The 24018-nt window shown below is 39.6% G+C and overlaps 1 protein-coding gene across 1 annotated transcript in view; it reads right to left on the reverse strand.

The window, feature by feature from the left end:
* Window positions 1-10668: 10668 nt before the first annotated feature.
* The window catches only part of si (sucrase-isomaltase (alpha-glucosidase)), a 73070-nt gene continuing 59720 nt past the window's right edge, over window positions 10669-24018 (reverse strand). Inside the window, exons 45-48 of the mRNA XM_042415198.1 lie at window positions 23869-23957; window positions 18207-18256; window positions 15633-15803; window positions 10669-12622 (exon numbers count right to left, since the gene is read on the reverse strand). Coding sequence (XP_042271132.1) covers window positions 12545-12622; window positions 15633-15803; window positions 18207-18256; window positions 23869-23957 — 388 coding nt within the window. The 3' untranslated portion in view covers window positions 10669-12544. The remainder of the gene's footprint in view (window positions 12623-15632; window positions 15804-18206; window positions 18257-23868; window positions 23958-24018) is intronic.

The following is a 24018-nucleotide window of genomic DNA, read 5'->3' on the forward strand; positions in this document are numbered from 1 at the left end:
TTTTGAACATGTTGTGGCAGAAAGAGGTGGCCCTCATTCCCCCACAAACACAATTTGGACTTTTTCAGAGCACTTAAGACAGCCAGGGCAGTCTTAAAATGGATTTCTGCACCTTTTTTAAGTGAAGCAGGGAAATTAGTCAAAGGTTTCAAGTTATTTAATGTTCTCTTAATGCAAATACATTTTGTTCCAGGTGCTAAATGTAGCCATGAATGACAGTGAGGAAACTGAGTTATTGGAGCCTGGAGCTGCAGCTTGTGTTCCTGAACTTTCTAGAACATAATGTCCTCCACACTTGCTCTGCTCTTACGAATCTGTGCCCGCATGCTCTCAAATCTTGACTTGCAGATGGAAAACATTTAAATTTCCTTTGTGCTCGCTCAGTTCTTTTGGATACTTTCATACATAATTGCGTGTGTGTGTGTGTGTGTGTGTGTGTGTGTGCGTGTGTCTGTTTTCCACTTTTTATGTCGACATATGTGAGATTGAGCATATGTGTGCACAGTGCCACTGCTCTTTTTATTCAGAATGTGTGCCTCCTGTTAAAGCTCAGTGTGCAATTTTGAATCAAAGCTAAGCAGGTGTCACTCTGGCAACAGACAGATGGGAGACCTCATGCTGAAACCAGAATCCTATCTTCTTATCTATTTCTCTCTCCCTCTGTCTGATCTCTCTCTGTGTGCCTCCCTCTCTCTCCCTTTTTATCCTTGCATCAGTAAAGGCTGGCTTTTCACTCAGGCTGCTTTCACACTGACTGAGTTTAGAATGAATCCAGAGGGGTTTCCCTAAACCGGAAAAACCTAAAAATGTAGTAATACTGTAATACTTTTTTTCCCCCAGTACTGAATGAAGCGGTGAATGTTTCAGTCATGCTGTAGTGCAATTTCTGTGCATTAAGAACACAATTTGTACTCCACAGATAAAACTTTACTTACTTTACTTGTCATGATAACATTGTTGCACCATTAGCAAGAAAAGAGGAGGCATATAATGTCTCACTACTCATAACTAGATAATAACATGCAACCCCAGTGTGATGCAAAACAATATTTTTTTTTCTTAAGAGTGGAAAATGAGCACTTGTTTTTACTTCACTTGGGCCCAAATGGATTCTCACGCTTTCTTCATTTGTGCTAATGTGGCTTGTAGAAACTCATATTCTAATAATTGCTTATGATGTAATAAGTGTGCATAATGTAATAAAAAAATGCCATAAAAACTGATAATGTAATAAAAATGGTGAGAGCTTACATGGCTCCAACTACTTGTACATCACCTCAATTTTACTGTGTATAGCAGTGGAAGATGTTTCAGATCTTTTACTAAGTAAAAGTAGTTATACCACACTAAAAATACAATGCATCAATGTTTGGGTTTTTTTGGGGTTTTTTTTCTTGCACTGACATATCATCTATTACCTTAGATAATATGTCAGATAATAAGCTGATATGGTGAACATGACACAGAGCAATATTAAGGTCCATTGGAGACTAGCTAGTTGCTGCATTTTCTATTCTACCAGTACTGAGTAGATAGAATATGTGGGTTTTTATGTGTGTGTATGTGTTATTTTTCCAAAAACTGTTTTTCATAATCAGGGTTGCCTTATCTTTTGGCCAATATGCTACTAGCACTGTGCTGTACCACATTATGAACAAGCACCCGGCTGCCATGTCCTAAGATGACTTGCAGTCACAGCCAAAGATCACGTTGCTGCTAGCCAGGGGGAGAAAGTGTGATGCACACTGGTCCGAGACCATCACCCAGCTGGTGTGCCAATTGATTGAGACTGATATGCTGCCAATCAGTGTGGTAGAGGGCGACAGATTGAAAGAGCTAGTTTGGTACCTCAAGCCCAAGTATGTTATGCCATTGAGAGTTACTGTGACTTAACGCTTTGAAAACACTTTGAGAAGAAGGTGTATGAGCTAAAAGTCAAGCTAACCAGGGCAGACAAGCTAGCTCTGACCACCGACTGCTGGACAGCTCTCAAATGAAAGCTACATCACAACTTTTCTTAAAAAATTGACTGGTTAGTTACCGGTTAATGGGTGTCAATCTATCGAAAGCAAACTTAACCACAATTGACATCCCTAGAACGGAATATTAGTGCATTAACAGGTAAACAGCATTAGCTTCACTTTTAGCTGCAGTCTAGGTGTAGTTAGGTTTAACTGTCGGGTCTGTTCAGGCTACATTGTTTTATAAACCAATCACATATTTTGTATGTCATATATTAATCTGGAAAGTAACTAGTAACTAGATGAACTATCTGAATTGTGAACTTTAAAAACTATGTCTATGAAATTCAATTAAATAGAAGCATAAAGTTACATAAAACAGTAAACCATAAGTAACTCAAAATCAGTACAGAAGTACAGAACATACTTTCCACCACTGCCAGCATTTCCTAGCATTAGTAGCAGCTGCAATTTGATGAAGAAAGCTTTCTGCAACTGCATCATTAATCAGAAGTAAAGTAAGCACATGTCAAAGGAGCCCTGCTGGGTTAGGAGGTATAGGGGAGTATTAAATTTAGGTTTGGAGTCAAACCTCTCTCAGTCAGTTCGCCTGTTCCTTTCAGTATTCGTCCCTACCAGCCTCTCTGTCTTTCTTCTTCTCTTGCTCTTGATCTTCATCTATGGAAGAGAATTAGGACCATATTTGACATTTTTTTTTTGAGTTCTGAGTTTAAACTCAAAATTCTGAGATTAAAGTGAGAATTTTGAGAATAAACTCAGAACTCAAATATATTTTTCATGTGGCCCTAAACCTCTTCTGTATTCATCCTCTTGTGTACGCAAACAAAAAATATTTTTCTGCTACTATTATTGTGTATCTCTGACTTTCTGTATTTCTTTTTTCATTCAGTTGGACATCTCACTATTCATAATGATGAAGCTGTGTTAGTCAATTACGTAAAACCCTTTTCCCTCTCCCTTTCTATTCTGTTTATTATTCTGTGCACCTCTTCCTTTCTCTGCATTGGTCCAACATCTCACATAGCATATCTATTTCTTTCTCTTGCAATCTCTCACCTTGTCCTTCTCTCATTGTGAATCAGCCTCCCCTACTCTCTTATTCAGCACATCTCGCTCACATTTTGTGTGTGTCTCTCTCTTCGTAATTTTTCTTTCTCGTCAATCTCTCTCTCTCTCTCTCACGCACTGTCTCTCCTCTCTCCCTGATGAGGCCAGCCCCTCCATGGTGATGAGACCGACAGAGGGTGATTAAAGTGGAGTCTCATCTGGTGGGAAAACTGACCTCAATCAGAACTATTCTACCAAGAGGACGCTCCTCTCCTCTCTGTTTCCCTCCATCCATCCCTCCTACTCACTATATTCCTGACTCTCATCCACCATCCTTTATTCTCCCTGACCCGCTCCCTCACCATGTCAGTGCTCCCCATCTCACATCTTCCCTCTCCCGCTTTCTTCTCTCATTTCTCATCTTCCCCTATCCACTCTCAGTGATCACTCTCAATTCGTCATCATCGCCTGTATTGTTCTGTGATGGTAATCTGTGCCTCTGAGGAACCCTCAAGTTTGCCATTATCGGCTGTGTGCAAGAAATCTTGTATTTACAAAAAAGTCTACTTTTAAGGAAATGTTGTTTGGTGTTCACAGTACTTGATTGTCTTGAATTTGCTTTAAAATGTAATATTTTCACATCAATATCTATATATAGTATGGGTGTTAATATTTAAGAAAGAGTTTCCAAAAATAGAGGGAAACTCAAAGGCTTTCTAACTGGCACCCCTCTCATTGTCTGGATTTATTGGTAGAATGAAATTAAAATTTTATTATAAATTATATAACCCACCCCAAAGCCAAGCATTTCCATAAATACAAGTAATAAATACTTGAAATAAATACCTGAAATTTCCTGATTACTGATTGGTCATGGTAATAGGGAAGTCTCAACAGTTAACAGTATTTTATTTTATTTTTATGGTAGTATATTGACCACTATAGTGACAATTTTACATCGAGATGTTGTTAGATATACAAAAATTACTCTGTATGGAATAATACAGTATGTGTCTGAATTACCTCATTAAAATCCTTAAAATTCCATCTTCTCCTTCTCCCTCAATGAAAAATCCAGAATCGATGAATATGCAGATATTTTTCATTTGAGAGCAAAACTCTGCACATACATCATTCTGCACAATGAAGGTCAAACATCAGTGAGGGAGGAAAACACATTTTTGAGTGGAGGGGACTTTAATTCTTTATTAAACTATAATGCTGTCACAGGGGTACTTGTATTAGGTATGTAACATGGCCTTTGAAAATGACCAACTGTGACAATATTTTACAAAATTTTGCTATTTATTTTTTATTGAGACATCTATTGATTCAATGTAATTAACACTTATTTTCTAACTCTGTCTATAATTTTCCAACCCAAATTGACTTGCTAGATATTGGTGACTTCCCCTTCCTGATCACTTGTTTATGATAGAGTAATAAGGCAAAGAAATGCATGTACACACATGCAGCCTGTAATTGCGCTATTAACGCACAATGGCTATTTACAGGCATATGTGTTTATACATTGTATTGTAAACTGAAAATGAGGAGAGCAACCCCAGCTTGTCCTTTATAAATGTCAGTCAGGCGCAATGTGTGTTGTCATGGAAACATTTATCCACAAACTAAATAAAACACTTTCCCGTTTTAGCTTTGCAATTACTACCATGCATCATAACTGTCAGCCTGTGCTACATTCTTCGGCTGAAAATGTAACATTTATTTCCCACAAAGATTCATTAGCCCGAGCCCACACGAGTGTGTGAAGTGTGTGAATGAATCATGTATGTGTCATTTTCTGGGGGAGATTGTAATCTACAGCGAAGCTAGAGGTGGATGCTTCAGTCCCCTTGTTTCAATTGTGGTGCTGTAAGTGGGGTAAAAAAAAAAAAAAAAAAGGAAAAAGAAAAGAAAAAAAGAGACCAAAAACAAACATAGAGATTCCACCATCCTCTGTGTATATAATGAGCAGGAATATTCATTTGTTTGTTGGTCTTCTTTTTTCTTTCTTCTTTTTGTCAGCCGACAGCTACAGGTATCAGCTGTCACATGTCCTCTCTCATATTCAGATGAGGCAAGCTCAGTCACAAAAATTGTAATTCAGGAGTTAGAAATAAGTTTGACCTCCTTATATATTTCCATTTGTAATTAGGCAGGCATGTGGGTACTATCTAAATGCTCAAGTGCAGGATGTAAATACCCTTGACAACATTACTGGGTTGAGCTTGATTCGAATCTTTAGTTTGCTGGTGATAACGTGTGCGGGCTGATTTGTGGCATCATGCATATTATCTGGGGTATTGAATTATTTGACCACCAGAGGCATTTGACTGGCTCTGCTGAACCGGAAGTGATGCAATCACAGTGTCCCAATTTCCAGTGATATTTAAATCCTTTTCTGCGTGGATACTCAGGCCAATTGGCAAATCGCTCTTCCTTCGTCTATGCCCTGTTTGTGATTTGATTTGTAAGGAATGTTTGTGTGGGTGTGCTGTTGTGCTATTTGATGTGATTTGTGAAGATGTGTGCGTGTGGCCATCCTTTGGTGTTTAATCCACAATCCGCCGTCTGCCAGGAAGAAGTCTTTTTTTTTTCTTCGATGCTCCATCCAGAAAAAAAAAAATCTCACTTTGCACTGACTCATAACTAGCTTTGCAGTTTCGCCCTTCTTTGTAACAAGACCTAAGTTAGAAATATCCGATTGTTTTGTTTATTTGACTCCACTTAAGGCTTATACTTAATTTTTTGTCTAATTGGCTGGTGAGTAATTTCAAAGTAAACAGAAACAGTTGCTCTATTGTTTACTCACCAGCCAAAGTTACAAGCTGAACAATATCAGTGTTAATTGCTTGCCACTGCTTGATTTTGAAAAAAAAAAAAAAAAAAAATCTTCACATCTTGAATAACTAACTTTTTTTCAGCAAGGCTAGGTAGAATAAGTTCAAGTCACAGGAAATATGATGTACTGATTTTACACTATGCAATATTACAGTAGTGTGTCATTTTCATGTCAAATTCTGTTTTGACTCCGGCGGAAATCTAATTTTTGTGTATTGAGATTTTCTGCTTTTTGTAAGAAATTTCCCCCATTTAAACCTCATGACAACAATAATGACTTTTTTTCTTTGCTTGTGTCTTCCGAGTCATTCGGAGGAAGTTATCTTTCTGGTCTCGAATGAGACATTTTAAGAGTAATGATGATGATCATGATGATGATGGTGATTGTAGCAATTATGATTGCCATGCCACCTGAAGGGGTAGCGCGAATGTGTCGACAGATGTGTTTTAATGGCATTTATTAATTATAGTCATTCCCTCTAAAATAAAATGTCTATCTAGTACTCTCTGCAGATTTATGCATTGTGTGCTTTTGCCTTTTGATGCTGATCTGAGTGAAAACCAGTCATCATCTGTGCCCCTATCACACCTTTATGTCTGCCTTTTGTCTTAAAGGGTCCCCTCAGATGGTTCACTGTCATGTTTTTAATTAACTATGTCTGGTGCACATTTCCCCTGCTTAGTCTGCTTAGTCTTTGTTGCTCTGAATTTATATTGTCAATCATATTATCAGTGCTCTGTCGGGTTGTTAAAGGTCCCGAGAATATGTTTTCTCATTTGGCTACTTACTATCAGGTAGGGGGTCCTGCATGAACATATTGATGATTTTATATTTCACCTGAGGGATTTCTGTTTGTGCTTTTTAGGTTGAGCTTTTCTCACTGGTTTGAAGTGGGTGGGACTCAGTTGGAAAGACGTGGTGTCATGTACTTCTGCACACCAGTCAGGATTTTAAAAAATGGATTCAAAATGTGATTTTTGACAGACTACTGTCAATTGTATCTGATCAAATCACACCCTTACAGTCTTGATTAGGTAGATGAGTTTTTGACTGTTCAAATCTTAATAAATAATACATATGGATGTGTTTTTCCAAACTGTAATTTTGATTGTTGCTTATCTAGTTATGAATATTTCATATGTTAGAGAAATACCATATTTCAGACCAAGCTTTCAAGAGCTTTAATTTCAATAATTTATGTATTATACTATCCTCTAAATGTGACTTAACTAGCTTTCAAATCAAGCTATGAAGTGGAAAAAGTGGGAACAAAAATTGATGCAGACTTTTTTAACAAAGTAGAAAAGTGGCATTTAATTTTCCATCTCCATCTTTTTATATGAAAAAAACAGAGGGAAAAACAACTTGTTTTGCTTCAAGGGCACATTGACAAATAAGAATAAAAGAAAGAATGGAATGACTGACAAAAAGTGGTAGATGTACATCAACCAAGGGATGAACAATACAAAATAAGTTAAGGATTTGTTCATTTATTTTGTTTAATTTTTCCCTTTGCCTGTGGCTCTTCTTGCAGCCCCTGCTGTTTGAAGAGGGACATTTTTTCTCCTGAGCTTTCTTTTTATTATTTTTCTCTTTATCACATGAGTATTTTGAGAAGGTTTTCTTTGCAGTCTTTGGCCAGGTCAGGATCCATTGGTGTCCCTTTAATGCAGTGCAGAAACACTAATTAGCATAATAGGCCCTCAGTGGGAAGCTATGCATGACTTGCCAGTGTGCATGACTGCCTTAAATAACCTCTAGATTAGTCAAGGTGAAAAGAAAATTGTATAGCCGAAGCATTGTTTAAAACACATGAAATGGCTCATGACAAACTAAGCTTTTTACATTGTGTGCCAGTGTGTGTGTGTGTGTTAGTGAGAGTGTGGGTGTGTGTCAAATAGTGAAACTGGCTGTGAGGATTTGGTCAGGTAGGGTGCTATTGGGCTTTTGACACAGTAGCTGTGCTCCCAAAATGGCAAGATGACAGAAAAAGCGTGTGTGTGAGTATGTGTGTGTTTGTGTTTTCTCACCCAAAGAAATGAAGCGAAGACAAGGACTTTTATATTTACACTTTTTTCTACATTAACTTGATTTATTTCTTGCCTGCATGAGAGGCAAAGGGAACTGTAAGGGATACAGGAGAGAGGACAGATTTCTAATTTAGAATATACTTTTTTCTCCAATGACTCATATTTTTAAGATGTAAAATAAGATAAATGGATTGAACAATTTAAGCAGGTAGAAGCTTGCACACATAGATATTATTACTATATGACTGTTACATAATCCTGTAGAAATGCACATAAACAATAGTCACCCAATCGTATGCTTCCATCATCTCTGTCAATATTTGTGAAACCTTAAAGGCCTCCTCAAATTTCTTATTCAGGGAACATGTACAACAGCTGGATGCAAACACAAACAAGTAGACCCACACACATACCAGTCACACCTGACAGTCTTTGTCAAAGTGTTTTCCCACACTCTCTCATGTTGTTTTATCTTTTTGTTTACATCTCCCATCTTCATCTGTGACACACTTGTATCTGTCAGTCACCCCAGTAAGAAAGACACATTGTTACTGCAACTCATTTAAAAATATGTTGTCTGGTAAGATGGGTTCTCTATCAGAGTCGGATAAAAACACACTGACCTATGACCTATGGACAGTGAGATATAAGTGAGACTTTCTGTGGAAAGTGTTGTAAACTGAGCCTTTTTTATATCACATGGAAGAACTCATTCTTGTGAGAAGACATATTGGTTTGAACTGTGTCAGCCATATACAGCATATTCAGGTGTATTTAAGTCCTGTCTTATCTTGGTTTAGCAATGTTCTCTTACCCTTAATTTTGTTATTGTGTATATACTATATCTAACTTTTTACACACACACACACACACACACACACACACACACACACACACACACACACACACACACACACAAACACTGAGGCAGATTAATTTTCATCACAGGCTACAGACGGCACATATATTTAGGACTATACTCTGAATGGAGTGAATATTGGAAATGACTATCACTAATTTATGCATAAATAAATTAAATTTAAAGAAATACTTCTCTTTTTTAAGTATTAAAAGATGTGATATCCTCTTGATTTCCTTTAAGAAAGGCAGATTTTAATTTACCATGGTGTTGTCTGTCAAGGTAGAAGATATGTAAAAACATTTATTCACAACATCTAATTCTGATGATGATAATGTCAGGGGACATTAATTATGACATTTCTTTCTCTACCTTGGTAAGATATATAGTATTATTTTTATATTAATTGATAAAACCAGGAGCAACTGGTGTAGGAATGTGAAAGAACAGATAAAAGCCCTGATTGTTTCAGAGTTTTCTCTTCTTCTCTTCTCTTTGATTTCTTTCACCAGCAACATTATGACTTCAGTATGAATCCAGGAAGAATCACCGGCTCAATTAATCCCGCTGGCACTCGTGGGTGGCTGGCTTTGTTTTAGAAGTCAAAACAGAGAACTTTCCTCTTCAGAAACACATATTACCTGAAGACAGGGACTTGAATGAATCATCACAAATCTGAAGTTTTTGGACACAGTCACAGAAAACACACACAGACACACACAGCCCCATTCACCATTCAGCAGTAACCCTCCTGTACATTCCTTTCCATGGAGTGTCGAATGGAGTGAAAATCAATTTAAGGTGCCTATGGCTAAATTGATATCATTACATTTACTGCAGGCTGAATAATGGATGACTGTATCATTATATGGGGAAGTAATGGGACGAGACAAAGCTCAGGTAGGTGAGAGCTATAATTAGCGTCTACTTCCTGGCATACCCCCACACACACTCATAAATGTAGAGATGCGTGCATATGTGCAACTGTGGGAGTACACAGGAGCCAAGACACACTGATTAATGGCAATGGAACTCAATGCACCTAAAATTTTGAGCTGTACTTTAAGTCCAACTGAAATCACTTTTAATCATCCATCTTTGCAGTCAATGTGTTTTATTAAATATATTGGTAACAGTTAAAATTGTCTCCTTTTTGTGTCAGCCAGCTGGAGGGCTGAATCAGTGTCTTGTTTGATTGACATTCAGCCTGTCATCACACAAAAAAATGACAGTATAAAATTCAGGCTGGCAAAAACAACCTATAGTTACATTTATACCATCTAGCAGCCGTAGTAATTATGACCTGGGGAATTGATGCAGTTCAGATGATGTCAATATAAGGTGACTTGAAGATATTTGTGATGAGGAGGTGGGTTGGCTGGATGGCAAAAAGTGGACTTTGCTGCAGGAGATCACTGTTGGCTTCCCTTTTCCAACTGCGAGTGTCACATTTCCAATTGCAAGGTGGGACATTTTTTTAAAAAATGTTGTGTAACTTTAAGGAAGTATAAACCACGTTTCAAATGATAATTTTAACCCAAATCATTATCTTTCCCTAACCCTAACCAAGTGTTTTTTATGCCTAAACCTAACCAGACCTTAACCACAATGTTGTCACATCATAAAATATCGTTATTTTTTATGGGTCGTTCTGGATTGCATTACTACAGCTGCTAAATGGCATAAATGTAACTATAGGTAATTTTTTTAGACCTATACTGTTGTTTAATTATGAGGATGTGTTGTGACATTAGTTGGCAGGAGACAAATGGGGACAAGGTAAATAAACTAAACTAAATAAACTTGTAGCTACAAGTCATGGACAGACATTGTTAAGGATTTTGAAGAGCAATGACCACACCATATGATACAATACAATAAGATTTATTGATTTATACTGACATTGTTGTAGGCTTACACTGAAATTCATTTTGTGTCCTTAGGCAGTTCAGTTTAAGAGGTTACAGTTACACATATGACACTTTTCACAGTCATACATAACACTTCAAAACAATCATAACTATCATACATGACACATAATATCCTCATAATTCAGATGTCAATTAGCAGCACACTGATCTTAGTTAAAAAAGATAGATAGACAGACTGATGTATAAGGGTTCTTCAGTCTGTTGTGTTTAAATCGAGGGACTCTAAATAACTTATTAGAGGGCAGAAGTTGGTATTCTTCGTTTAAAACATGCAAGAAGTTAGAAGAGATGCTTTTATTAAGTCTGAGCATGCTCTTGTCGTGAGTTACTTGAAAAGAATATGCCAAAGGTTGGCCAATAATCCACGAACAAATTGAGTTGATTATATAATTTAGTTTAAAGTTCTAAATGGACCGAAGTGACATTTATGTTTACATGGTGTTCAATGTCCTGCACTGAGCAGCTAATTAGCTGTCTAGCCTGCCAACAGACGTTATCGGTGCACTTTTCCTCGGTGAATGATTGTTCGATGGTTCGTTCAACAAGCTGATGTGTTGGACAAGACGTGTGTCCATGTTTCTAAGTTAGAAAAGAAAGAGATTTGAGCAGGAAAGCTAATGTGGCTCTTGTGTTGTGTAGCAGGACGCTATTAGGCCTACGATCGACCGCCAAATTATTCACTGTATACAAGATTTGATTTGTATCGAAATAAGGACTCTACCTACTTAAGCAGATAACAGAATGGAAGTAATGCAAAACTAGGGAGAGCCATCGTGAAAACAACAACATGAATTTAAAATATAAATTTATCTCTTTTGGTTTCTGAATGCTTCTCAAAACAGAACACATGATGAGTGATTTACAGAGCAGATATGTATGATGTAGTAGACAAAAAAATGTGATTTCAGTTGGACTTTAATAATTCCACTTTAGCTATTGTTACTGTCTTGTGACCACTGTGTTGCATGGCATCAATCACAGCATCAGGCATCTCTTAAATCAAAGCATTTCCAATTATCAAAAGCAGACTTCTTGAGATGCTGCATGTGTTTCCTCCGACTGGTCATTAGTTCTGGCTGTTTATGTTATTTTATCATAAACACCTGTTTACTCATTTTGCACAGCTGTCAGTTGCCTACTGGTGCTTCTGTGTGGTGAAATAACGGCCAGAACAATTTCATTAAATAACTCGCTCTGCAGGTAATGTGTTTTGGATACAAATTAGGTTAACATTTCTTTCCTTTGCTATGAAATGGATTGTGAGACAATAAGTCAAATTGGAAACAATATTTTCACCTGTTCATCACTGAAGAAAAATAAAATTTATGCAAGTAAAATGTATTAAGTTAGATTTATTCGGGTAGATCAGTCACTAAATAAAATAAAGTTGATGAAGTTGAGTTTATCAGTGAATTTACATTTAGTTTTTTCCAAATTTATGACCCTGGTATACTGCATATGATGGTTCCCTAGTATGGCTTCCTTGAGTCACTTGACTGGAACTGAGCCACTGTTAATTTTATCATTTCCACCTGTGCTTTTCCTGCTATGATCATTCAAAATGTCTGCTGTGAAAAAGGTCTAGGTTTCTACAGTATCAAGCACTTAAATTATTTATTGCCCTGTACTGAAGGTGTTTAAACACAAAACAATTACATTCTAGAGTTATTTGTTGTAAATTTTTTCAGTTTTATTTGTACCTGTACTCAGTCCAGTGTAATATTACTTCAAGTGTAATGGTTCAGTAAAGTAAAATACTCTCAATTGGGTTGTGACATCCAACCAAAATTCAGCATTTACAGGCAGGCTCATCAGTGAGGCATTTAGGTGTTCAAAAGACAAAACCGTACTCAGACGGTGGTCCTCCATGTTATGCTAAATGGCTGATCCACACGAACAGATTTTGCAGTAGCATCGATAATCAGCTCCTGTAGACACAAGAAGAGAGAAAGGGGATTGCTTAAAATCATATATGTATGATGTATGTATGTATGTGTTTATATGTACGTTCAAAAAACAGGCTAAGTACACTCTACATACAGAGGGGTGACAAATGAAATGAAAAACTGGCACAGGTCTGAATGCTTGACCCCTACAGTGAGGGGATCCAGTGGCTATGTTATGTTTTGGGGGGCATTTTGCTGGAATGGTTTGGGTCCACTTGTCCCCTTAGAGGGAAGGGTCACTGCTAATCAATACAAAGTTTTTCTGAGTGACCACCTTTATCCTATGATGGAACTAATCTATCCTGATGGGATTAATCTCTTCCAATATGACAATGCCCCCATCCATAGGGCACGAGGGGTCACTGAATGGTTTGATGAGTATGAAAATGATGTGAATCACATGCTAAGGCCTTCACAGTCACCAGATCTCAACCCAATTGAACACCTATGGAAGATTTTGGGCTGATGTGTTAGAAAGCACTCTTCACCATCCTTATCAAAACACCAAATGAGGGAATATCTTTTGGAAGAATGTTGTTCATCCCTCCAGTAGAGTCCAGAGACTTGTAGAATCAATGCCAAGGCGCATTGAAGCTGTTCTGGCGGCACGTGGTGGCCCAAAACCTTATTAAGACACTTTATGTTGGTTTTTCCTTTAATTTGTCTCCTGTCTGTTTATATTATATATGATTTATATCATGATTTGACGTCTTAATTTGCCCCTTGTTCCAAGAATGAATGAATGAATTGGTGACTCTAAATTGTGTGGGGTTGAATAAACACTGGAACAGGCTCCAGCCCCCCATGAGGATAATCTCATTTCATCTATGTCATATAAACAGCATGGGTTCCCAGTAAAGTTTAACATACCTGTGATGAGATATTGTAAATGACAGAATGATCAGGCCGATGTAGGTTCAGAATATAACATCTTGTCTTGTACAAGACAAAAATAGCTCTCCCACCTCACTGTATTTAAATGACACAGCACCAGCTGCTTACTGCTTCTTTCAAGTTGTTACCCTATCAGACAATACTTAGGGAGATGGATGGATTGTCTCGCACTGAAAAACCACTTATTACCATGCGCATACTGTGTCATCCTCTTTCCCCCTCTCTCCTTCCTTACTACCCTTCTTCCTCCCCTCTGCTCATCTTTCATTCTTCCTGTTTATCTCTTTCACCTCTCTTTTCCTCTATCCATCTGTTTTCTGTGATCCTTTCTCTCTCTCTCTCTCCCTCTCCCTCTCTCTCCACCGCACTATGTCCTTCCTTCCCTCCTTCCCAAAGATGGACTGTCTGTCTTTTCAATATTCTCTACCCATCCTTGCATCCCCAACACACACACACACACACACACCCTCTCTCTTAAAATCCCTCTGTCATTCTGACTTTCTTCATCTGCAATTCTTGTCCTCTCTTCTTACTTCCCCCTGTCTGTCTTCTCCAAGAACAGTATAAATCTAAAGCTTCCGGGCTTTTTCAACAATGATTATTTATGGAGGTGCCTTAGCTATCATTTTCATGGTTCTGATAAGTGCACTGAGTACAGTACACAACCTAGACAGGAACATTTTATCACAAGCCAAATAAGGAGAGGGAACACATGCTATCCTATTAAACTTGGCCTTGTCTTTCCTTTTTCTTCTGCATCATCAAACGTGTATGAGTTTCACTGTAAAGTAGGTCTATATAGAAGAAATGAAGAAATGAATAAACCCCCCACCCAAAACGAGCTTTTACCAACTTTTCTTTTCTTTGAATGACCTCATCTCTTCTTCTGTACTCTCACTTGTATTTTTACATTCAGGAATTCTTTCTACTCTGTCTGCAACCTCACCTAATGATTAGAGAGATTGTCCTTCAGCTGAATGACCTCAAGTCAAGCCCTGTTTTGGTAAACATCCACTTTACTGAAGGATCCTTGAATAAAACACTGAATTCCTTCTAGCTCCAGCTGAACCCTGTAGTTGACCTTGACCCTCTGAACTATTACAGAGGAGATTCACACACAAACACTGAGGGAAATTTCTTTGATGTAAAGAATTGACAGTATGCCAGTGCTCAATTTTCACAGTGGCTACTAAAAATAGTAGTACTGTGATACAGTATCTCAAACAACACTGTAACAGGGCATATGGCTTGGCTTCGTGTGCATAGTTCCTCATTTTCTGTTACATTTCTTTCCGCTCCACCATTGGAGAAGATAATGGAAAGAGTAAGAGTAAATGACAGTCATTTTACATGAGAGCAGCGTTAAAATTGCTGTCCTGAGTCAAGTCTTTAGCTCTTTGTTCATTACAAAACAACAGTGTCAGGGGGAATGCAAAGTTGATTACAGCTATTAGATGACAAAGTGCTGCACAGCAGGGGTTGGGTTGTGAACCTGACATTTTCTGTTGTAGTGACAGTTTTTGACTGGCAGGGAAATGCTCAATCAACATGAAAGCAGGGGTGTGTTTATGAAATGTGTGCTTGTAATGATGACAGAGGCTCACTGAGCTATGATATTAAATGCACAAAGCTCGCTATTAAGTGCATAATTCTGATTGTCTCCATGGTAGGCATTGATTAATATGTGTATTTTGAGGTTATTAGAGCAGAAATTAAGCTGATTTCATATGAGGGTTTCAACACTATGTATATGTGCACTGGTATATACATGCTAGTTAATACAGAGCTGTTTGTTTTCATTTTATCAAATGATGTCCACAGTTGATTTAAGCAATTGCCAGACACTGGCATTTCATTTATGTTAAGAGCGTTTGTAGTCCGAGACCATTTCCTGTATTTGATGGGGCTGGCCAGCAGTTTGTTGAATTGTGTATTTCAACAACAAAACTGGGTGAGAGCGCCCAGGATTATGCCTATTTACAACTAAGGAAGAGGGTGGCACAACAAAATTACACATATTTTAACTGATTCAACTTGGTTACTAAATGGTGAACTAAAATCACTGTGGTAACTATGTACATCCCGAAACTCCTCTTACCTGAGTGTCAAGGTTGTGCTGTGGGGTCAGTTGTTGCACTGTTCCATTCGCATATATTAGGGTCACCTCTGTGATCTTCACACTGCCAGCACCCCAAACCTTAACCACACCCAAGGTCAACTGGTCAGCAGCAGCCAGGCCATTATGATCAACCTGACTGGACAAGGTGCTCTGAAAAAGAAAGTGTTAGACACAGGAGGATGAAAGGGGGGAAAGAGGGTTGTTAGACATTGATGAATAAAATACAAAAAAAAGTGTTTTTACAGTTGTGTAGAGAGGTTTTTATTTGTGTGACAGGCAGGTCATCAATCTTGAACTTACAATGGTGTCTGTACAATTTGCTGAAAATGTGCATTAGTGAGCTGAGCCATGGAGTTTTACCCCCCATTATATTCAGTTTTATTTTGTGCTTCATCTCTTTACTGAGTGAGATTTAACGTTTGAATATCTTTCTCCATATCATTAGTTTTATATCCAGCATATTATAATTTTTACTCTCAGCCTTGCTTTTAGTAGATAACTTCCATTTTGATTGTCAGAATTGTCTGAAATCTGTGCTTTCATTGTCATGTACTTGTGTAAGAAACATGCACATTTAAGGTCCCTGATTATCAATTAATTAATTAAGTACTGACTGTCTCTCAAAAAACTGAGGATGGACTAAAATGTTCTCACTTTGCAAAAATGCTCTCATCCTCAAAACTCATAGGGTGCGATAGGAACACACACACACACACACACACACACACACACACACATCTACATTCAGATAGCCATCCAAAATGGCATACGATCTGCTAATCTGCAAGGCAGCACTGGCCTCATTGCCCAACTTATCCTCATCTCCTCACATCTGCCTGTTCATGCACACACACGCACACACACACACACACACGCACACACACACACAAAAAGACCCCCTCCCCCCTTTGGCTTTCAGACAGTGTGCCTGTTTTATCGCTGTGTGAAATTGCTTTGGAATGAGCCTGATGGTAGGCAGAGGACAGCCACAGATGTTTGGCTATGGTACCTGTATGTGTGTACGTGTATACTGTAGATGTGTGCATACGCGTGTGTATGTGTGAATGTGTGTATGTTTGTGATTAAAAGTGTGCTCATTAATGTGTGTCAGTGTGTGATTGTGTGTCTTTGCCTGGCTAAGAAGCGAATGGGGCTGGGTTAGTCCCATTAGTCCCAGTGATTAGGGAGTTTCTGTCATGTCTGACTCAAAATATGATCAAACTCTGGCCTGAGAAACATTCACTTCTCACTGATTTTAGCCATAAGACTTGTGCACATACAACACAAACTCTCAGGTTTCTATTTTTTGTTCATGTTCAAAACCAGCAGAGGTGCAAACAGTGCAATTTCATATTTGTCTTCCCCTTTATATATAGTATCTATTTTTTTAACAGATTGGCACTGTCATGGTGCCACATAAACATGAATGTTGTCAAGGCCAGTGGGATGTCGCAGCTGAGTTTGTATGGATCAGGTTGCACAGTGCAATTTTGGTACCCATTTTGGCATAAAATTGCACCCTCATTCCTGCTGTTCAGACCACTTCTTTTTGCAAATGCAAGCACATAGAACACATTTTGTGGTTTTATCCAGCAGACTGTTCCAAACAATATAAACCCCTTTTATGCACAGCAGTGTACTTATTTTGTGGGTCTCTGTGCAAATTTGAATATTTAATTAGGTAGTGAGGTTATTTACAGTACAGTGTTTGACACACAGCCCCCCCCTCCCCCCCCCCCCCCCCCCCCCAAATAAAAAACAAACAAACAAACAAAAATGCTGTTTGTGCTTATGTTTGAGATAAGGGGTTTTCTGAGCTGGAATATAAGTACAATTTTGCGTCAAAACAAGTACCAGTAACACAATGAGATGCAACCACAGCTGATCCACTCTAACCAACTCGGTGCAGGCATGTTCGTTTTTCGAACCACAGAATTACTAAGCTTGTGCTGCTACCAATAAAAGTCAGTATAAGACTCTGCAGCATCTGTCCCACACTACCATATTCTCTTATTCTCCATTCTTAAAATTTTAAAGATTGCAGAATTATTGTAATGTCACCATGACATGCATAGGAGAACTAAATTGTACATCAAAGGCGATGAGAAGAAAAAGACAATAAATTTGGAGCATTCTAATAAAAAAGATTCTGCCATGTGTCTGTAAATCCTCTCTATTGTGATACAGTATGTAAAATGTTCATAGGTTTAGTAAATTGTCATTAAAGTTTAGTGAAAATTAATCTACTTTTAGATTATTATTTGTCAGTCAACAATAAAGACGTTTGTATTTCATTACTTTGATACAAGCATCAAAAAAAGAGGTTGTAAGGGAAAAACTGTCTCAGCCAAAGGTAAAAGCAAAATTCAAATCACAACCTCAGAGTTAGACATAAATTCTATGCTAATGGTTTCCAGCAGTTAGCCTCTGACATCCGCCTACCACAGCCCTGTTGCATGGTAAAGCACGGGCTTATTCTCTTGCTGCATCAATAGCAATAACGATGATAGAGAAAAAAAAGAGACGTGGCATGTGGTTGGCCTTTGAACTCACCGATTCTGCTGCAAAGGAGGTCAGCATATATTGTTCTCTCTGAATCGTGTCTGAAAATAAGAATGAATTACATACAGAGTGAGAAATGGAGACAATGGAGTGACAGAGAAGACAGGTGATACCTGATTAAATGACAGTGAACTACTGAGTGACTATTCATACTGACCACAGAGTTCATATTCATCTGACTAACTGGATGGACAAATGAAATATGTGTTGGATGAATGAGTAAATCACATGGTGACTGGTTGAACACACTGAGTAAATGAAACACTAAGCAGCTGCATGAATATGTAAATAACTAGCTGAGTGCATGAGTGATTTAATAACTACAGTAGTGATTCATTAATTAACTCATCAACTAATAGAATTAGGGTAGTACAGTGAGTAAAGTAAATAATGGACTAGCTACGCTGCTTAACTGTGTGAAAGACAGATCATTAATTGGTTGCATGAATGTGTGAACATAACACTGGATGAATAAATGAGGGTATAGCTGATAAATGAGTGACTGACACACCAATGAGTCAGCCTGACTGACAGCAGAGTGATTAGCTAACACTCTGAAGTGAAACTCAAACATGCAGAACTCAAAAAAAAGCAGAAAGGCAGATAATACAGGTAAGCAGGCGCTACAGCGAGAGGCAAAGCAAACAAGAAAGACATAGGCTAGCAGACAGACAGGGAGACACAGAAGAGAGGAGCGAGGGAGCAGATAAAAGAGGAGTGATGGAGAGCATATCTCTAGGCAGCGACACGGGGAATTACTGTAATAGTTTCTGTCACTCCCCTTCTCTGTCATCCCTCGTTCTCTCTCTATCCCTCCTTCTCTTCTTTGTCCCCGCACACAGAGGAGTGCATCTTCTCACAGAAGCACAGATTCTGTTTGTATATCAGTGTGTGTGTGTGTGTGTGTGTGTATGTTTGAGAAAGAGCAAGGAAGTGGGGAGAGACTACATTGTAGTTGACTGTCTATCTGATAAAATCACCCAGTAAATTCTTAGGCAGTAAAAATAACCCCATGTGTTCATACATTAATTTATGACATACACATTCATATGGATATTCAATACATGATTCCCAAAACTGCCTCTAAAGTCTAGATTTTTTTCAATATTTTTTATTAAAAACTTAAAAAGAGATGAACTTTATGGATGAACTTCAGCAGTGGGAGAGATGTGATCTGTTTTCAAAGAGGATTTTTCACCGAGGTGAAGTGCAGTGTGTGATTTGTGTGTCTAACATACTGCCAGCTGCTGTTCAGGGTCTACTAGATTGTGGTAATTGGTCCCAATTGGTTCACAATTTTTTCAAGTCTTAAAACAATACTCAGGTGCCAATATGAACACTGAAACAGGTTTTGTTTGCTGTAATTATTTCTCCTGTTCATACTGACCATTAAAATATCCCATCCAAATGCACTTACAGTACATGAGATGGGGGACAAAATCCACAGTCCTCCTTCTGTGCAAAATGTATTTAGAAGTCCAAATTAGTCAAATCAAGTAGATATCTTTCAACTTCACAGTCTTTTTAGTGCCAAAGTCCCTCTTTTTGTAACTATAATTCCACTGCAGCTTAAAAGGAAAACACTGCTAGGGGAAACACAAAGAGCAAACTTTATACTTGAAAGACTGTACCGTTGGAAGATATCCACTTGATTTGATTAACTTGCTCTGTTGAAGGCTCATATTAGCATATTAGCTGATAAACTTCTAAATACATTTTTGCACAAAAATGAGGTGACGAGAATTGTGACCGTATCATGATGGAGGGGTCTGAGTGTCCCAGTGACCCTGGGAGCTGTGTTGTTGGTGGTAATAGCTCCTGGTAGGGTCTCCCAAGGCAAATTGGTCCCAGGTAAGAGTCCAGACCAAGAATGATTTATGGACCTCAATGAAGCAGCATTTCAGGCATATATGGGAACCTTGCCCAGAAGAGGGGGACCAGGGCTCCTCCTGGAGCCAGGTCTGGGAGGGGAGCTTGCCAATGAGTGTCTAGTGGCCAGGCCTGAAGAAATAAGTCACTGCCCTGTGGGCCCACCACCTGCAGGGATAAAGAATGGAGCTGGGCGCATTTCCATAAGGGCAGCAGGCAGGGACGGGGACCTGAACGTGCTGATCCTGGGCATTGTAAACTAGTTCTAGGAATGTGGAACGTCACCTCCCTGGTGGGTAAGGAGCCGGAGCTAGTGTGGGAGGTGGAGCGGTACTGACTAGATATAGCTGGGCTTGCCTCTATGTACAGCATCGGCTCTGGAACCAAATTCTTGGAGATGGGCTGGACTTTCTTCTTTTCCAGAGTTGCCCAGGGTGAGAGGCACTGTGCAGGTGTGGGGATATTCACGAATCCCCAGCTGAGTGCAGCAGTGTTGGAGTTCCTGCGAGAGGGTCACCTCCTTGCAACTATGTGTTGCTGGGAAGAACACTTGTGCATATGTGCTGAGCAGCAGTTCAGAGTATCTTCTTGGAGCCTCTGGGTGGGACCTTGGAGGGAGGCACTATGTAAAGTCCGTTTCAACACGAGCTCTATCAATAAATCATTTATCATTCTTCTGATGTTTAATAATGATGACTGACACTTTACAGTGGTGATGCTTTGCAGAAAAATGTGATGAATTAGGGGTAAAGTCGTTTCAAATATCCACAGCAGCCGTGCGTAATGATAAGCTGTTGGAGAGCCTGTGCGTAATTCTCACTGAGGTCTGAGGAGCGGAACGGACACCACTGTTGACATACAAACGGAGGTTTAAAGACCTTTACATCCATTTTTGGCGCACTGTGACAGCAAATGAGGCTCGTGCATGTGATTCCACGGTGTGTGACATTAAAAAAACAGAACCAGGTGTATCTGCGTCTTTATAAGTCTGGCATATAATAATGTATGTGCATATTTCTGTCACATAATGCCACGTTGTGAAGTGAATTAAAAGTTAATATATACGTTTTCATGAACACACTTATGTATATCCGACAGAGATCATAAATACAGAGTGTAACAAAACACCGTACAGCTGATGCTGCTGTGCCACACGTCATATTTGATTTGACAACGCCGCTAGCTTTGCAGCGCCCACTGCATCCATGGAGTTATTATAGAAAATAAAAGCCACTAAATAACGCCTCCATGGCTGAATCCCATGGTTTGCACCTCCATGGCTGCAAACCATGGGATAATGGTGTCCCACTGTCCCGGCTTCATGCTCTCCATTTTTGGTCTGCAATGATGTGACATTCACGGACAAATTATTTGAAAAAATCTTTTGGGTGAATAGAATGTACTGAATCATTTGCGGAAAGAGATTTATTCCTCAAAACATTTTACTCCATAGTAAATGTCTTGCACAATCAACATCATAAAGATATTTCTTTATGATGCCATTTGTTTCACTCGTTTCTATGACGACGTTTACAACAACAAAAGCACAGCGGGTAATGAACAACCCGGTAGTAGTCGACTTTTTTGCGCCTGCTACCTAGCCTGCGCCTGCTAAGCTTTTTTTGTGGAATACAAAAGCCTCACCCAGACTCTGCCTCCAGCGGTGCCCAGGTATTTTGAGTTTGAGACCCTGTCTTAGGCCAAGGATCAATGATCGACTTTGTAGTCGTGTCATCAGATCTGTGGTTGCATGTCTTGGACACTCAAGCAAAGAGAGGAGCAGAGCTGTCACCTGGTGGTGAGTTGGATCAGGTGGCCAAGGAGGCTGCTGCACAGACCTGGGAGACCAAAATGAGTTGTGAGGGTGGACTGGGAATGTCTGGTGGAAGCCCCTGTCCGTGAGGTCTTCAACTCCCACCTCCAGAGGAATTTCTCCCGCATCCCTGGGGAGGTTTGGGACATGGAATTCGAGTGGGCCATGTTCAGGACCTCAGTTGTGGAGGCGGCTGCTCAGAGTTGTGGAAGGTCATGGTTGCCTGTTGGGGTGGCAACCTGTCCTGGCCGTGGAACAGTGGACCAGCTCTTCACCCTTGCAGGGATACTGGAGGAGCCATGGGAGTTCGCACATCCAGTCTACATGTGTTTTGTGGACTTGGTTTATGGTTTATGACTGTATGTCTCAGGGCACCTTGTGGGCAGTGCTGCAGGAGTATCTGGGCCCTTGCTGTGAGCCCTTCGGTCATTATATAACGGCAGTGAGAGCTGTGTCCGCCTTCTTGGCAGTAAGTCAGACTCGTTCTCAATGGGTGTTGGGCTGCCCCAGGGTTGTCCCTTGTCACCAATTCTGTTTGTGATTGACTGAATCTCAAGGCTCAGCTGGGGGGAGGAGAGCGTCCAGTTTGGGGACCTCAGGATTGCTTCTCTGCTTTTTGCAGATGATGTGGTTCTGTTCTGTTGTTTCAACACACAGTGACCTCCAGCAGGCACTGGGATGGTTTGCAGGTGAATATAAAGAAGCTGGGATGAGAGTCAGCACATCCAAATCTGAGGCCATGGTGCTCTGTCAGAAAAAGGTAGACTGTTCCCTCTGGGTTGGGAGTGTGTTGCTGTTCCAAATGAAGGATTATCTCAGGGTCTTAATCACAAGTGCGGGTAAGCTGGAGTGTGAGATTCACAGGCAGATCAATGCAGCATCAGCAGTAATGCGGGAGTTGTACTGGACCATTGTGATGAATCAAGAGCTGCCCCAGAAGGCAAAACTCTCAATTTACCAGTCGGTCTACATTCCAACTTTCACCTATGGTCACAAGCTTTGGGTAGTGACTGAAAGAATGAGATCATGGATACAAGCGGCCGAAATGAGTTTCCACCAGAGAGTGCCTGGGCTCAGCCTTAGAGATAGGGTGAGGAGCTTGGACATCCGGGGGAGGCTCAGGGTAGAGCCGATGCTCCTGCGCATCAAAAGGAGGCAGCTGAGGTGGTTTGGTCACCTGGTTAGGATGCCTCCTGGACGCCTCCCTCTGGAGGTGTTTTGGGCATGTCCAACCGGTAGGAGACCCCAGGGCAGACCTAGAACACATATCTCTTTTGGCCTGGGAATGCCTTGGGATTCTCCAGGAGGAGTGGAGAGTGGAGACTGGAGAGTGTTGCTGTAGAGAAGGATTCTGGGTTTCCTTACTCAGTCTAATGCTGCCGCAACCTGGTTCTGGATAAGTGGTGGAAAATGGATGGGTGGATGCATGGATGGATGGACAAATAGGATTGTGGATTTTGTTCCCCATCACTTACATTCTAATTGCATTAGGAGAAGATCTTTTAATGGCCAGTATTAGCAGGATGAAAGATAACAGCAGCAAAACCCCTTTCAATATTCATATGGGCACTTGACAATTGTTTTAAGACAGACTTGAAAAATTGTGAACTCATATTTTAATGTGAGCTTTCATTATTTTTTGTAATGTACTGTATCCAACCTAGCTCCCGACATCAGAAGTAAACAGATCCAAGTCTTTTTTTTTTCCCAAAGGTGAATCATCACTGTTTAGAGGCTGCATGTTGTTTCACAATGCAATCATTTGCGAGGGGGGAAAAAAAACAACAAACAAACATCTAGTCTGCCTTATGTTTGATTGTCTTACAATCAAGATTTATGGGCTTATACCAGGAAATTATCTGCACTAAGGCTTGAAAAGAAAATAATGAGTCCATAAATACACTTGTAAAAAGATCAAATGACATGCATTTCTCTATTAGGGTGGGTTCTCACTAGTGACCTTTCACTTACCTATTCCTTCTCCATCGTCCCAGAAGAGTGATCCTTGAGCAGTTCCATTGTCACTCAGGGCAACAATCAGTCCTAAAGGATTTTTCCGACTGAAACAGAAAGGGTACAGACGGTTATAGCAGATTGCTAAAGGACACTGTCTATTTATAC

Source organism: Thunnus maccoyii, chromosome 6 (assembly GCF_910596095.1).
Source record: "Thunnus maccoyii chromosome 6, fThuMac1.1, whole genome shotgun sequence".
NCBI classification, from domain to species: Eukaryota; Metazoa; Chordata; class Actinopteri; order Scombriformes; family Scombridae; genus Thunnus; species Thunnus maccoyii.